The 16,693-nt window shown below is 37.8% G+C and overlaps 1 protein-coding gene across 1 annotated transcript; it reads left to right on the top strand.

The window, feature by feature from the left end:
• The first annotated feature begins 10,419 nt into the window (after positions 1–10,419).
• LOC138916908 (olfactory receptor 4D10-like) lies at positions 10,420–11,402 on the top strand. The gene has a single exon (XM_070230513.1). The coding sequence runs from the start codon at positions 10,420–10,422 to the stop codon at positions 11,353–11,355; it is 936 nt and encodes a 311-aa protein (XP_070086614.1). The 3' UTR covers positions 11,356–11,402.
• The last annotated feature ends 5,291 nt before the right edge of the window (positions 11,403–16,693 follow it).

Raw genomic sequence — 16,693 nt, 5'->3', positions numbered from 1 at the left:
TCAAAGAACTAAAGATTAGGCCTGAGACAATAAGTCTTTTGGAAGAGAATATAGGCAGTACACTCTTTGACATCAGTTTCAAAAGAATCTTTTCGGACACTATAACTCCTCAGTTGAGGGAAACAATAGAAAGAATAAACAAATGGGACTTCATCAGACTAAAGAGCTTCTTTAAGGCAAGGGAAAACAGGATTGAAACAAAAAAACAGCTCACTAATTGGGAAAGAATATTTACAAGCCACTTATCTGACAAAGGGTTAATCTCCATAATATACAAAGAACTCACACTGATTAGCAACAAAAAAACAAACAACCCGATCAAAAAATGGGCAGAGGACATGAACAGACATTTCTCAAAAGAAGATATGAATATGGCCAATAGACACATGAAAAGATGGTCATCATCGCTAATCATCAGGGAAATGCAAATCAAAACTACACTAAGATATCACCTTACACCCATTAGATTGGCAAAAACATCCAAAACCAAGAGTGACAAATGTTGGAGAGGATGTGGAGAAAAAGGAACCCTCATACACTGTTGGTGGGAATGCAAACTGGTACAGCCACTATGGAAAACAGTATGGAGATTTCTCAAAAAGTTAAAAATAGAAATACCCTATGACCCAGCCATCCCATTACTGGGTATCTCTCCTAAGAACCTGATATCAGAAATCTCAAGAGTCCATTGCACCCCTATGTTCATCGCAGCATTATTTACAATAGCCAAGAGTGGAACCAGCCTACATGCCCAGAAACTGATGATTGGATAAAGAAGATGTGGTATATATACACAATGGAATACTACTCAGCCATAAAAAAAGACAAAATTGGCCCATTCACAACAACGTGGATGGACCTCGAGGGTATTATGTTAAGCGAAATAAGCCAGTCAGAGAAAGACGAACTCTATATGACTCCACTCATAGGTGGAAGTTAACATATTGACAAGGAGATCTGATTGGTGGTTACCAGGGAAAAGGTGGGGGGGGTGGGGGGTGGGCACAGAGGGGGAAGTGGTGTACCCACAACATGACTAACAAAAATGTACAACTGAAATCTCACAAGGTTCTCATCTATCATAACATTAATAAAAAAAAAGTGGAAGAGGTAGACAGAAGAGGAGGTCAGAGTAAGCAACGTGAGGAGTACTTGAGTTGACATGGTTGGCTTTAAAGACGGAAGTATCCACAAGTCAAGGAATGCAGCTAGACTCTAGAAGCTAGAAAAAGAGAAGAATGGGTTCTGCCTTAGAACCTCCAGAAAAGAATGCATCCTGCCAACACCTTGATTTTAGCTTTGTGAGGCCCATGTCAGATTTCTGACCTACAGAATTTTAGGATAATAAATTTGTGTTGTTTTAAACAACTAACTCTTTGTAATTTGTAACAGGAGTAGTAGGAAACTAATATAAGAGAAATGCTTCAATTGGAGACGAAGGGGCTGTATGGACTGAAAAGGGAAAGAAAGAGAAAAATGAATAAAAAGGGTCAGAGGTGGGACAGGGCTCAATCAAGGGAAGGTGCCCACATGTTTCTCCCAAAAGCCTAAGAATGAGCAACACACCATGCACAAATCTCAAGTACAAGGGCAATGGGCTAGAGAAGCCAGTCCCAAGCTGTCATCACTTTAAAACTCTGTATAGGATGAAATCGACCTTCAAATCTGAAGTAAAGGTCTAATTTAACACTCTCATAAATTCCACATGTAATTGGCTAATAGTGAGATGACTTGATATCAGTTGAAGTGCCCCTAGACTTTATGAAAAGAGACTCAGAGATGGAGTCTCAAGCATTTTGTATATTGACTATACTTACCATATTAGAATTTAAAATGTCATCCACTGTAAACTGTATTTGCCACTTTAATGACAGCTAAGTAGTAAAAATGAAGCATTTCCATATCACATGTACTCATTGATTGTAAGACAAATCTTAATTTCACGGATGTTAAAATATGAAAGAAAAGTTCATCTTAGAACTCAAGAAATTGAATACTTAAAAATACAGTCATGTGTCACATAATGGCATTTTGGTCAATTCAGACCACATTAATGACTGTAATCCTACAAGATTAATACCATATAACCTAGGTGTATAGAAGTCTGTATTATCTAGATTTGTGTGAGTACACTCTATGATGTTCACACAATGACGAAATCACCTAAAAATGAATTTCTCAGAATGCATCCTCACCATAAAGCAACACATGACTGTATGAGGTAATCAGTCCATGTCACACACACATACACATGCAAACACACACAGTCACACACAAAGACTTTTCCAAAGAGAGACAGGTAAAAAGTAAACAAGTTTTATTTTGTCAGCCATGTATTTTAGGAACACAGAAGACTGTCGTCAACTCACTAGTACAAAACAGATTTTTATAATCAAATTCTGATCGTCAATAACACATTACATTATTTATGCGCAGTTCATCATTTTCTTGGTATTAAAATAAAGTGTGAAACTTCTATTTTTGCTCACTTTAGGGGACCAAAGATGCTACAGCTACAGTTCCTCATTTTGGAAGACATGAAGATACTTATCTTATGGGAACCTGATAAGATATTCTCTTCTAGACACCCTCCTTTTGTTTCCCAAAGATCCAGGCACATTCAGGAGTTACACTTTTCTCATTGAACATATAAACAAATGCACTCTATGGACTTGCAGCCTTTCAAGAGAAAGAAGTAAAGAGTGCGTTGAAATGTAATTTTTAAAATTTCCAGGATATACTAAAGTATATAATTTTCATGGGAATTATAGGTTACCAAAATGGACTAAAAGAAAGTAGAAAAATCTTAACAGAAAGTGCCCCTCCTCCTGCCCAGCACTCCAGCTCTGCCATCAGACAGACCACCACACAGAGAGAAAAGTAGCCAGCAGCTGAGGGGATCACACAGGTGAAGGAAAGTGCCCCTCCCCCTGCCCAGTGATCTAGCTCAGCAACTGGCCAGAGTGCCACACAAACAGAAAAGGAGTCTGTTTTGAGCTAGGGAGCTGCAGATTGTGGCAAGCTTAGAATACACAGTGCCTGACCCCACTCAGTGGTGGCAGTTGGAAACTGTGAACAGATAATATCACGAGGGGCCGGCCTAGTGGCACAGCAGTTAAGTGTGCATGTTCCACTTTGGCAGCCCGGGGTTCACCAGTTCGGATCCCGGGTGTGAACATGGCATTGCTTGGCATGCCATGCTGTGGTAAGCGTCCCACATATAACGTGGAGGAAGCTGGGCACGGATGTTAGCTGAGGGCCAGTCTTCCTCAGAATAAAGAGGAGGATTGGCAGCAGTTAGCTCAGGGTTAATCTTCCTAAAAAAAATAAAAGATAATATCACGAGATGGAGACAAAAATCCAGGCCATCAAGCTGTATGAAGATATTAAATCTCAAGAACAGAAGGAAAATGACAAGTACCCAGCAATCAGCCCCAACAGCATGGAAATTCACAACCTAAATGACAGAGAATTCAAAATAACTATCATTAAAAAAATATTCAACGAGTAACTAGAAAATGCAGAAAGGCAGTTCAATGAAATGAGGAACTTCTTCATAAAAGAGATTGAAACTATAAAAAGAACCAATCAGAACTGTGTGGAGATGAAAAACACAATGAATGAGATGAAGAAAAATCTGGATTCCCTAAACAATAGAGCTGATATTATGGAGGATTGAATTACCAACTTAGAGAACAGAAATATAGAAATGTTTCAGATGGAGGAGGAGAGAGAACTGAGATTAAAAAGAAATGAAGAAATTATCTGAGAAATATCAGACTCAATTAGGAAATGCAACATAAGGATTATAGGTATTCCAGAGGGATAAGAGAAGGAGAATGGAGCAGAAAGCTTGTTCAAAGAAATAATAGCAGAGAACTTCCCAAACATGAGGAAGGAGCTGGAAATGCAAGTGAAATAAGCCAATATATTTACTAACTGTATCAATGTAAAAAGACCTTCTCCAAGGCATATATTAGTAAAGCTGGCAAAAGTCAATGACAAAGAGAAAATATTAAGGGAAGCAAGGCAAAAGAAAACAACTAACAAAGGAACCCCTAACAGGCTTTCAGTGGATTTCTCAGCAGAAACCTTACAGGCTAGGAGAAAGTGGAATGATATATTCAAAATTTTGAAAAACAAAAACTTTAAGCCAAGAATAGTCTATCAATCAAAAATATCCTTTAGATATGACAGAGAAATAAAAAGTTTCCCAGATAAACAAAAGCTAAGGGAGTTCATCACCACATGACATTCCTACAAGAAATCCTAAGGCCCTCATAGTGGAAAAATAAAAGGAAAGGGGCTACAAAGCCCTGAGCCAGGAGATAAATAGGTAGGCAATAATCAGGAAAATGCAGCTGTCTATTAGAACAGATTAGTAAACACTTAACTATAACATTAAAGATAAAGGGAAGGAAAACACCAAAATAAATATAATCTTGTCATTTTAACACAAACTCACAACGCAAGATGGAAAAAGATATGACAATGATAACCTAAAAGGGGAGGAGGAAAGAGATGGAATTGGTTTAGTCTAATGAAATAAAAGGCTATCAAAAATGCACTAGCTCATCTATAAGATATTTCTATAAACCTAATGGTAATCAGTAAACAAATAATTAAAACAGAGACATAAGGAGAAAATCAAGAAAATCATCATAGAAAACTACTTAACCCAATTGGTAATCCAAAATACATGGGACGAGAAAAAAGGGAAATGCAGAAAATAAGCAATGAGAGGGGAGCATTAAGCCCTCATATATCAATAATCACTCTAAATGTAAATGGATTGAATTCTCCAATCAAAAGACAGAGTGGTAGGATGGATTAAAAAACAAGACCCAACAATATGCTGCCTCCAGGAAACACATCTCAGCCCCAAAGACAAACACAGTCTCAGAGTGAAGCAATGGAAGAAGATATGGATTGGAAAGAATTGGAAAGAATGGAAAAAGAGGAGGATTGGCAGCAGTTAGCTCAGGGCTAATCTTCCTCAAAAAAAAATGTTTATAGAAGGAGAGTAACTCAACATATTAAAGGCCATATATGACAAACCCACAGCCAACATCATACTCAATGGAGAAAAAATGAAAGCCATCCCTCTGAAAGCAGGAACAAGACAAGTGTGGCCACTCTCACCACTCTTCTTCAACATAGTATTGGAGGTTTGGGCCAGAGCAATTAGGCAAGAAAAAGAAATAAAAGGAATCCAAATAGGCAATGAAGAAGTGGAACTCTCACTATTTGCAGATTAGATGATTTTATATGTAGAAAACCCTAAAGAATCCATTGGAAAATTATGATAAATAATCAACAACTACATCAAAGTGGCAGGGTGCAAAGTCACCTTACAAAAATCAGTAGTATTTCTATATTCTGATAATGAACTAACAGAAGAGAACTCAAAGATACAATCCCATTTAGAATTGAATCAAAAGGATAACACGCTAAGGAAGAAATTTAACCAAGGAAGTGAAAGATCTGTTCACTGAATCATAAGCCATTGATGAAAGAAATTGAAGAAGATATATATAAATACAAAGATATTCTATGCTCATGGATTGTAAGAATTAATATTGTAAAATGTACATACTACCCAAAGAGATCTACAGATTCAATGCAATCCCTATCCAAATTCCAATCACATCTTTCACAGAATTAGAAAAAGCAATTGAGAGAAAGAAAAATAAATTCGGAGGCATCATACTTATGATTTCAACCTTTATACTACAAAGCTTTAATAATCAAAACAGTATAGTCTGGCATAAAAACAGACATACAGATAAATGGAACATAATCAAGAGCTCATAAATAAATCCATGCATATACAGGCAATTAATTTACAACAAAGAAGCCAAGAATGTACAATGGGAAAGGGATACTCTCTTCAATAAATGATACTGGAAAAACTAGATAACTAGATGCATAATAATGAAATCAGACCCCTGTCTTACACAGCTCAGAAAAATTATTTGAAATGGATTAAATATTTAAACGTAAGACCTGAAACAATAAAACTCCTAGGAGAAAAAGTCATGGAAAATCTCCTCAAAATTGGCCTTGTCAATAATTTTTTGGATATGACACCAAAAGCACAATCAACAAAAGAAAAACTTAATAAATGAAACTACATCAAACTGAAAGCTTCTGCACAGCAAAAGAGACAATCAAAACATGAGAAGACAACCTACAGAATGGGAGAAATTATTTGCAAATTATGTATCTGATAAGCTGTTAGTATCCAAAACACATAAAGAACTGATAAACTCAATACCAAAAAACACGCAATCTGATTTAAAAATGGGCATAGGAACTGAATAGATATTTTTTTAAACAAGGCATTCAAATGGCCAATAGATACATGAAAATGTGCTCAACATCACTAAGCATGAGAGAAATGCAATTCAAAACCACAGTGAGATATCACTTCACACCTGTTAGAATGGCTATCATCAAAAAGACAAAAGATAAGTGTTGGTGAGGATGTGGAGGAAAGAAAATCCTTGTGCACTGCTGCTGGAAATATACATTGGTACAACCACTGTGGAAAACAGTAGAGAGGTTCCTCAAAAGATTTAAAATAAGACTACCATATGAACCAGCAATACCATCTCTGGATATATACCAAAAGGAAATGAAATTAAGGTCTTGAAGAAGTATCAGCACTTCTATGTTCATTGCAGCATTATTCACAACATTCAAGATATGAAAGCAATCTCAGTGTCCATCAATGGATGGATGGATAAAGAAGGTGTGGTCAGTCACAAAAAATAGAAAGTCCTGCCATTTGCAACAACACAGATGGACCTTGAGGGCATTATGCTAAGTGAACTAAGTCAAACAAAGACAAATATTCTATGATCTCATATATACATGGAACCTAAAAATCTGATCTCATAGAAACAGAGTAGAATGAATGTAGGTTACCAGGTGTTGGGGATGGGGAGAAGTAAGGAGATGTTGGTTAAACTGTACAAATTCCCAGCTATAAGTTGAATAAGTTTTGGATCTAATGTAAAGATGGTGATTATAGTTAACAATATGGTAACAATACTTGAAAGTTTAAAAGAGAGTATGTCTTAAATGATCTCACTACCAAAAAGAACGAGTAATTATGTGAGGTGATGAAAGTGTTCGCTAACACTAAGATGATAAGCATTTTGCAGTTATAAATGTATCAAATCAACACATTATATGCCTTAAACACACTCAATGATATATGTCAATTAAATCTCAGTAAAGCTGGGTTGGGGGAGGAATTACCCATCTCAAACACATAACCTGCATCATGCACTTTTTAATCTGTGCAGGCTAGTTTACAGTACTAAAACAAAATGGAAAAGCAAGTAAATCCAAACCCATCAGCATTCTGCAAACAGTGGAAGTTCATTTTATATAAGATCACATCATTCAATAAATTCAGGTAATCTTAAGTAACTATTATGATTTTGTAGACAGCTTTACTAACATACTTATCTAGATGTATCCAAATTGAGAGTTTCCATTTGAGTAGAGTGTTGGAAAAAAGGAAAAACGTGCATTCCCCAAACGTCATCTAAGTCTTGTTTCTCTACATGCAGAGACTTAGAGCAACATCATGAGACTATAATCATTCTGCATATAATTAGAAACTAGACTGGTAGCAAAGGATTTGAGGTGCAGGTTTTTTTGAGATTTTTGACAATCAAAATGAAACTGATTTGTCTATACTGTCCTCTGAGCCTTACAAGCAATGAAAACTGGACCCTTTTTCTCTCTCAGGTGCAGTATTTGGCATGTTTTAACAAAGTTCTTATTGAGCTATGGATAAACAGATAGATTTCCTCTACTGCCTCTAAAGAATTTGGATATCAATCAAAATGTGTCCGTCTGTGTATGCGTGAATGTGTGTTTACACATGTGAATGTTTCAGTAACTTCTTAATAACTCCCTTTGAAACTTCATCACCAACAACAGAATCAGGCACTGAATTCCACTTCCTTGTCCAATATTATTCCCTTTGCAATTCTCACATTAAGCCTGAGGCTGAGGGATTTGCACGTAAGATAGGGACACAGAGGAAGTTCTTGAAGATGTGATTCTTTGAATCTGCCCTTTCTTTCCTGAAAGGAGAATAAAGACACTAAAATATTTAGTCTTCCAAGAGGCTCTGCCTTCAGAAACAATATTTTGAAGAATTAACATCACTAGTGTCACTAGTGTTCTATTCTGGTCTGTACCTGATGACATACAATTTGTAGTTGGAGTTTCAGGATCAAAGGTATTAGGTAAAGATGTTAAGATTTAGCTAAGGTTAAAGTTATCGATAGTGACATTGAAATGTTGTTATTGATTATACAAACTATGTATGAATAGTTTGACTTTGATATTTTCCAGGTATACTAAATGCTTCAGAGCCAAGATGATCTTCTCAGTGACAGAAACAACAAAGGTGGGTGTTAACTATTGGAAGAGAGGTGATATGTTAAGAGGGATTCAGAAATGTGGTCCACTCAGTGTGAGAGAAGGCATCATTCGTTTGCTGTGATCATTTGAGTTGCTTCTTGATGAGGTAGTCTCAGACTAAGCTCCACATAAATTGGGTTTCCAGAACCCCTTTCTGAAAAATTCTTATCTTCAGACAGACTTTACCAAATTTTCTTTTCTTTGTTTTGTTTCTCTGAGAAAGATTGTCACTGAGCTAACATCTGCTGCCAATCCTCCTCTCTTATGCTGAGGAAGATTGGCCCTGAGCTACTATCTGTGCCCGTCTTTCTCTATTTTACCTATGTGGGATGCCTGCCACAGCATAGCTTGATGAGCAGTGCATAGGTCCGTGTCCAGGATCCGAACCAGTGAACCTGGGGCCACCAAAGCAGTGCATGCAAACTTAACCACACGGCTATCAGGCGCACCCCAAAATATTCTTGTTATACAAAATGAGACCCTATATACATAAGATTGAAGAGGCAAACAAAACAATGTTTTTTCCATCCTATTTCTATCTTTTCCTTAACTTCAGTCAAACATAGATTCACACTATATTCCATCTGAAAAACAGGAATAAAGGATAGTGGTGAAAATTCAATGTCAACATTTCATAACTCTTCACACACAGTAAACACTCAAAAAATAGCAGCTTTTATTACTGATAGAAATCATTATATCTCTTAGCATAGTTCCTATCCCAACCAAATCAATCTCTACTTTTCTCTTGACATTTTACATTTTATCATGCATTATGTTCATCAATTTATACAAATCATTCACTTTCGCTAAGCTGCAAACACTTTAACAATGTGGTCCCATTTGTTCATATACATTTGAACATTGCAATAAATGTTGACTTGCTAAGTATAAGGTGGAATAAGTAATAATTATAAAATTTCCTAAGAATGACCAATAACAGCTTATAAAAAATAGGTATTATTCTAAACATATCTACATCTCTCCCTCCTGTGTGAACCCTCCACTCTCTTAGCTTTGATCCACACAGAGAAAGAGGCAGAAGAGAGTGTGGTTGATAGAGTATGGATGACCTTTCAAAAGTGGGTCACTATCTTTATTCTCTCCCCCACACTCAAGCAAGGATCACAACAGTTACGTGAGATGAATAAGTTCTAGAGAATTGCTGTGCAGCACTGTGGCTATACTGTATTGGAACCCAAAAATTTGTTGAGGGCAGCTCTCATGTTTAAGTGTTATCACAATAAAAGAAATTAAAGATATTCTTTGATATTTGTATTTATATATTGTTTCAATGTGTTTCTTAAAAATAAAATTTAAATATTTAAAAATAATTAATAAAAAATCTGATTCGTATAAGGTAATGACAAAGAAAAGCTACATATATGGAATAACAGGTGACATTTTAAGAAATTCAACATAAAACAGCCAACAGTAAGGAAACTGACTCATGCCACAGCAACATTGTAGTAAGAAACAGAATGATACTCTTTTTTTCTTTTTAGCAAGACAAGACCCTGTGGAAGTCAACAGAAAGTTCGCTAATATGAATATTAAACTTTCATACTATGAGTCTACAGTGGCTGGAACCACATTGTACTTATCTTTCTGTTTATGATTCAGATATTTTGGACATTCGATATATTTGGATGGAAGAAAACAATAGCAAAATTTGAAAACTAAAATAAATTAAATAAAATGTTATGTAAGCATCACTGCTGAACATAAAGTTTGTTCTTTTCAAAAATAGTTTTATAAGAACAGAATTATTGAATGACTTTACATGGGATAATTTGATTTGATCACCAAACTGACTGCAATCTTAAAAATTTAGACAAAACAACAAATCACAAACAGCGCAACCACGCGAGGAACATTCTGAATTGTATTCTTAGTGCTTGAGAAGAAAACAAAATAAATAGCCAAGTCTTTTCAAATGAAGAAGCTTGAAACAAGAAAGAAGTTGACTCAATGGAGCTAAAAAACTGCACGAGGGTCAAAGAATTTATTTTCCTTGGCCTAACCCAGAATCAAGAACTGAACTGGGTCTTATTTCTTTTCCTGCTTTGGGTGTATGTGACAACTCTGCTGGGAAACCTCCTCATCATGGTCACGGTGACCTGTGAATCTCGCCTTCACACCCCCATGTATTTTTTGCTCCGGAATTTGTCTATTGCCGACATCTGCTTTTCCTCCATCACAGCTCCCAAGGTTCTGGTGGACATTCTGTCACAGAGAAAGACCATCTCCTTCAATGGCTGCTTCACTCAGATGTTTTTCTTCCACCTTGTTGGAGGGTTGGACGTATGTTCTTTGTCGGTGATGGCATTTGATCGCTATGTGGCCATCTCCAAGCCCCTGCACTACGTGACCATCATGAGCAGAGGGCGATGCACTGCCCTCATTGTAGCCTGCTGGCTGGGGGGCTTTGTCCACTGCATCGTGCAGATTTCCCTGTTGCTGCCCCTCCCATTCTGTGGACCCAATGTTCTTGATACTTTCTACTGTGATGTCCCCCAGGTCCTCAAACTAGCCCGTACTGACATTTTTGTGCTTGAGCTACTGATGATTTCCAATAGTGGGCTGCTCACCACACTGTGGTTGATCTTCCTGCTTGTGTCCTACACAGTCATCCTAATGATGCTGAGGTCTCAGGCAGGGGAGGGCAGGAGGAAAGCCATCTCCACCTGCACCTCACACATCACTGTGGTGACCTTGCACTTTGTGCCCTGTATCTATGTCTATGCCCGGCCCTTCAATGCTCTCCCCACAGATAAGGCCATCTCCATCACCTTCACTGTCATCTCCCCTCTGCTGAACCCCTTGATCTACACTCTGAGGAACCAGGAGATGAATTCAGCCATCAGGAAACTGAGAAGAAGATGTGTACCTTCTGAGAGGATATAGACTGGTCGCTCACTCCTTCTCACCACCTTTGAAAATGTTCATCAAATAAACCGCATTGACTAAAGGATTTCTAAATAATTTTGATATTTCTACTGAGATGCACACGACTTTCAAAGATTCTGTTTGGCATGCAATAATAATGTAAAAAGATACGTTTCATGTTGCAAAAGGAAGCAGAGAAATCAAACTTTTAGCTGAAGAGTTGCATAATGCTTATGCAATAAAGCCTTGGAAGAAATAAAGAAAAGAGAATATGTATGCACTCAGAAACTTTATCACATTGGAATTGTTGTGGGGGTTTCATTCAGCTCTATTGCATATAATTGAGAAATACAAATGTTGTTTACTTCAGATGTACAACTTGATGTTTTGATATACATATAGATTGTGAAATGATCATTGGGGGAAAATGGATTAAGGTGGGACCTCTCTTGGTTATCACTTACAACAACACGGAAATCTCCAATTGTATAAATAAAATTAACAATAAGAAAAAGCAAATATATATATACTCAGACATTCCCACTATATTCTTGTTACCAGGAAGGGAGCTGAGAAACATAATGCAGCTTGGGCATTGGATTGCTAAGGTCTTTCATGAAGTAATCACATTTTAATGAAGTAAGCACACTCAAATTAAGTTCTTCCTCTGACTTTCTGATATGAGTAAATTAAATAACTACTACCTGAAGATTTTTCCGTCTGAAGCCCACACTCCAGTGGTTGAGTGCAAGTGCTTTGGAAGCCAGCACAGCTTGAGTTAGAATGTGGACCCCAGTAACTATGGGTTCTATGACCTCATGTAGGTCCTTACCCTGACCTTCCTCTGAACCCCACGCCTACTGACCACACTTCCATGACATTGCCTCAGCGACCGGGGCTCAGCTCAAGCACCACACTCAGGACCTTGTTTCCAATTCCCTGTCCTCCTTCCTCCTATTCCCCGAGTAGGGCTATGATTTATGTATTGTATCCCCAGCACCTAGCACAGCAAGTAGAACGTAGAAAACTGTCCAAAAAATGGTTGAGTTAAAGAACTCAGTGAATGAATATCACCTCTCACTCCTTTCTGTTTCTCAAATCATTGGAGAATAGGAGTAAGAAAACAATGGATTTGTTATTATTTTCTGTTAACATGACTCCCTAAAAATGACAGAAACCTATGAAGCTGCTTCAGACTACGCATATACATTCAAAAAGGTTGGCATGAACGGAAAAACATTATTCAATACATGAACTTGGTTTTTATTTGTTTTCTTGTTCTGCTATTTACAGCATTTGGGAGTTTTTCTTTTTTGCCCTTCATTTCTGCAGGTAGATCCTAGATCTTAAAATTTTTGAAATTAGACAAATGTTCATGTCACAGTACAAATGTCAGTTCAAAAATCAGACATGCAAAGGTCCTCAGGTGGGGATGTGCCCAGGCCTTCATAAGAAGATGAGAGGAAGCAAGGAGGAGACAGGTAATAACTGTAGTCAGAGAGATAATGAGGCCACGGGATCAGGTCCTTAGGACCTTTTAGACATTGTGAGGATTTTGACTTTCACCTAAATAAGATGCGATGCATTTTGAAGGGCTTTGAAGAGCAGAATAGTGATGAATGTTTTAGCAGAAATGCAGTGCTTACTGTTATGAATAGACTGAGGTGGGGCAAGGACAAAAACAGGGAGACCAATTAAGAAGCTATTGCAAAAGTCCCAGGAAAGAAATAATGAAGACACAACTTAGGGTAGTAACAGTGGAGGTGGAGAGAATGGTGAAGAACTCTGAAAGTCGAGCAAGTAGGAGTTGCTGATGGATCCAGTGTGGATTTCCTGGTGATGTGTATGTCCTGTGAGAACTCCATCACCCACTTTCTTCATCCGCCCATTGAGATCTCCTTCACTCTCATCTACATAATCCTTTCAGGTCCAATGGCTCCTTCCAATACTTGTGTGTCACACTTCAGGAATTACCCTACATGGGTGAAACTGCCTAAGGAAGTTGTGCAGAATCCCTAAGAATAGGCATTTATGTCCCAACAGAAAAACTACTAGGGGAAACATCAGAGGTAAGGTGGAATTCTGGGTAAACTGACCTAACAGGATTCTTGCTGAAGGCAGGCCAGGGTGATCAAATATCACTTGGGGCATGGTGGATGGTGAGGAACCTGATTACACACTGATGGTGATCAACATGGAGGGTGGGGGATTTTGGCTAAACTGAATTAGCAGAATTCCTGTTAAAATTTGACAATGCAGAGACAAGCATGGAGGTCCCAAAATGGAGGCCTAGTTGAGAAGTTCAGGGGAGCCTGAGTAGAGTTTGGTCAAGGGGAGAATCTTTGTCACTGCTAAAAACTTTTAGATCCTACACAAAAAGTGTGTTCCTAAGGACATGTGCCTGAGTCACATCTTGATTACTCCCACTGAAACCACCTCTCCATCAGTAGAATTTTTCCACAACCACATCCAATCATATGCCCTCTGATAATTCTCACACTAGTTCTGGGATTGACAAATTGGTACATATGATGGAACACTGTGAATCAGTGTGGAAGAGCCAAGGAAATATTATTCCCTGAGTCTGCCCTTTTCCGCATAAAGAAAGCCACTGAAATCACTGGCTTTCAGAGGGGTATTTAACAGAATTTTCTGAAGCCAAATGATTCCCAAGGTTCGTGTGAACATTGTTTAAGATGTTGGAGAAGGAGATTGGAAATTTTAGGTAAGAAACATAACTCTTCATGAGTGTGAATGACTATGGTGTCTGAGCGTCAATGAATAAGCATGAGAAGAGGAGTGAGAAAAACTGAAATCTAGATGGAATCGTTAAGATTAATAAATACACTTTGACTAAAAATAATGCAATATATACCCAAGATGCTGCATTCCAGGGTGAACTATCAGTGGCAGACAGCGCAACTAAGAAATATGAACAAAGAAGATATTGTGAAAGGAGAGTCATAGAAATGAGTTCAGTTTGGAAGTAGGGAGGAGGAAACTCTTTTTTCCTGGGATCCCTTGAATTGCACAAACAAGAGATTTTTCTCATGCTTATTTCATGTAGACGGATCTCCTCAAACTGAAATGCTAAATTTAAAACTAGAAAGAAAATAAAATATTTCAAAAAAAGTTGAAAGAATAGGACAATGAACACCTACATGCCTGTCCTTAGATTTATCAAGAACTAAAATTTTACAACGATTTTCTTTCCATGCCTACATATTTGCATCCTTTTCTTTCCAGCCAAACCTCCCACTCATCAGCAACTGTTATATATTCAAGGGGTCCCCTAAAGCCAGGTCTCCCGTTCTCTCCACTCCCATGTGCCCCAAACATAAATGTCACCTCCTCCATGCAGCTTCCTCTGAGCCTCTTGGTGAGAAATCACCCTTTTCTCACACACAGCTCATCTGTCTTATGACGGTCCCCATCACACCCGTATCACTATTATATTTCAGTTGTTTCTCCACTGGTTTGGGATTATATTCATTTCTCTCAAATAACCTAGACCTCTGCCAATTTTTTATCAATATTTGTTAAATAATGAAATGGAGTAAAAATAGAAGAAAAATGGAGCAGAAGGTGGAGGATGTTGTCTGAATTACGAAAGGTAGTTTGTGAACATGGACCTATTCCTTTCTGACAAACAGGCCTGACTTGGAGTATGAGGTACTGTACCTTCTACCCGTCTGTGTAGACCATTATCTATGGTTTACGTGGAGGTCCCTGTGGAGTGTTTTCATAACTAGGTAGGACCTCCTCATTATCTCTAGTAACTAGATTGAGTTGGTGTTTTCTGGTGATCATTTCCCCACTTTAACTAGTCAGAATTGATAGCTCAGCTACTAATTAGTTCAACACACTCTATTTCCTGATAAGCCTCCTGGGTTAAGGTTACCCAGCATAATACACATCACAACAGATAAGCAGCCATGTGTGCTGAGACTCTGCATATGTTAATTCACCTAATCCCCATAACTTCCCTGTGAGGTGGATATTACTATAATCCCCATTCCACAGATGAAGAAGTGGAGACTCCATGAGGTCTCTCACTTACCCAAATGACACAGTGACAAAGCCAGGACTTGAGCACAGATAGCTCTCACTGCAGAGACCTGCACCAGATTTCTCTGGTCTGCTAGGATGATGTCAGATAAGAAACCAAACCAAGCAAGCACTTTCCTTGCTACCATACACTGTAACCACCCTCTGGGCCACTCTCATTGACAGTAAAAGAAACATACCCCCTATTTTCCCCCAAAAAAGTATGTTTTGATGAAGCTGTTTTAGAAAACATATTCTAGAAAATGTACAGCTCCTCTAAAAGATTGTCAGTACATTTAAAGGAGCTGTGTGCCTGTGACAGTTACTAACCTGGAGTTTTACTTTAAGGTAACACACACATAAGCACACTTATTGCTTAGGCAATGCTCTAAGTATTGATGCTTTTGCATAGATTAATTCATTTAATCCTCACAAAAATCACACAAGGAAGATGCTATTGTTTCCAAATACTGATGCGGAAGCTGAGGCCAAAGGGGTAAAGTAACTTCTCTTATACCGTAACCAGTAAGTACCCAGCTGGGATTTGAACAGGCTATGTGATGCCAGAGGCTGCCAGGTATCTGCCTGCATGCTCTGATTACTCTTGGTGGCTTGTTTAGTCTCCCATATTAAGTAGACTTTAAACAAAATTACATACAGAAGAAAGACAACTTGAACAGAAAGTGAGCTAGGTGAAAATAAATTTCTTCATTTGTACTGGAAAACCCACCCAAAAAGTGAAAGAAGTGACTTTCACCTTTCTTTTCTTTCTGATTATGGTAATAAAAAAGAGATAAACTGTAAAGAAAGAAATTAAGTCCCTTTCAAGGATTCACAAAAAATAAGAAAGGAATTCAAAAGCAAAATGATTATATTGTAAGCACACACTTAACATTTTAGGAAACTGATAAACTGTTTTCAAAAGTGGTTGCATCATTGTGCATTCCCACCAGAGTTACAATTCCTCTACATTTTTGTCAACTCTTCATATATCCACCTTCTTTATTTTAGCCATTTTAGTAGATGTGTACTGTTATCTCACTATGGCTTTCATTTACATTTCCCCAGTGATGAATGATGTTGAGCATGTTTTCATGTGCTTATCGGCCATCCCTATATCTTCTTGTTGAAGTGCCTGTTCAAAGCATTTGCCCCCTGTTTTTTAATTAGGTGGTTTGTTTTCCTATTGAATTTTAAGAGTTACAACCATCCTATTCTTAGGTACGTACCTAAGAGAAATGGGAATATATGTCCACACAAAGACCTATACACGAACATTCATAAAAGCTTTATGTGTAATAGCCAAAAA

Source organism: Equus caballus, chromosome 12 (assembly GCF_041296265.1).
Source record: "Equus caballus isolate H_3958 breed thoroughbred chromosome 12, TB-T2T, whole genome shotgun sequence".
Classification (NCBI taxonomy): domain Eukaryota; kingdom Metazoa; phylum Chordata; class Mammalia; order Perissodactyla; family Equidae; genus Equus; species Equus caballus.
The sequence above is the reverse complement of the archived record's forward strand: the minus strand, read 5'-3'. Positions and strand labels throughout refer to the sequence as shown.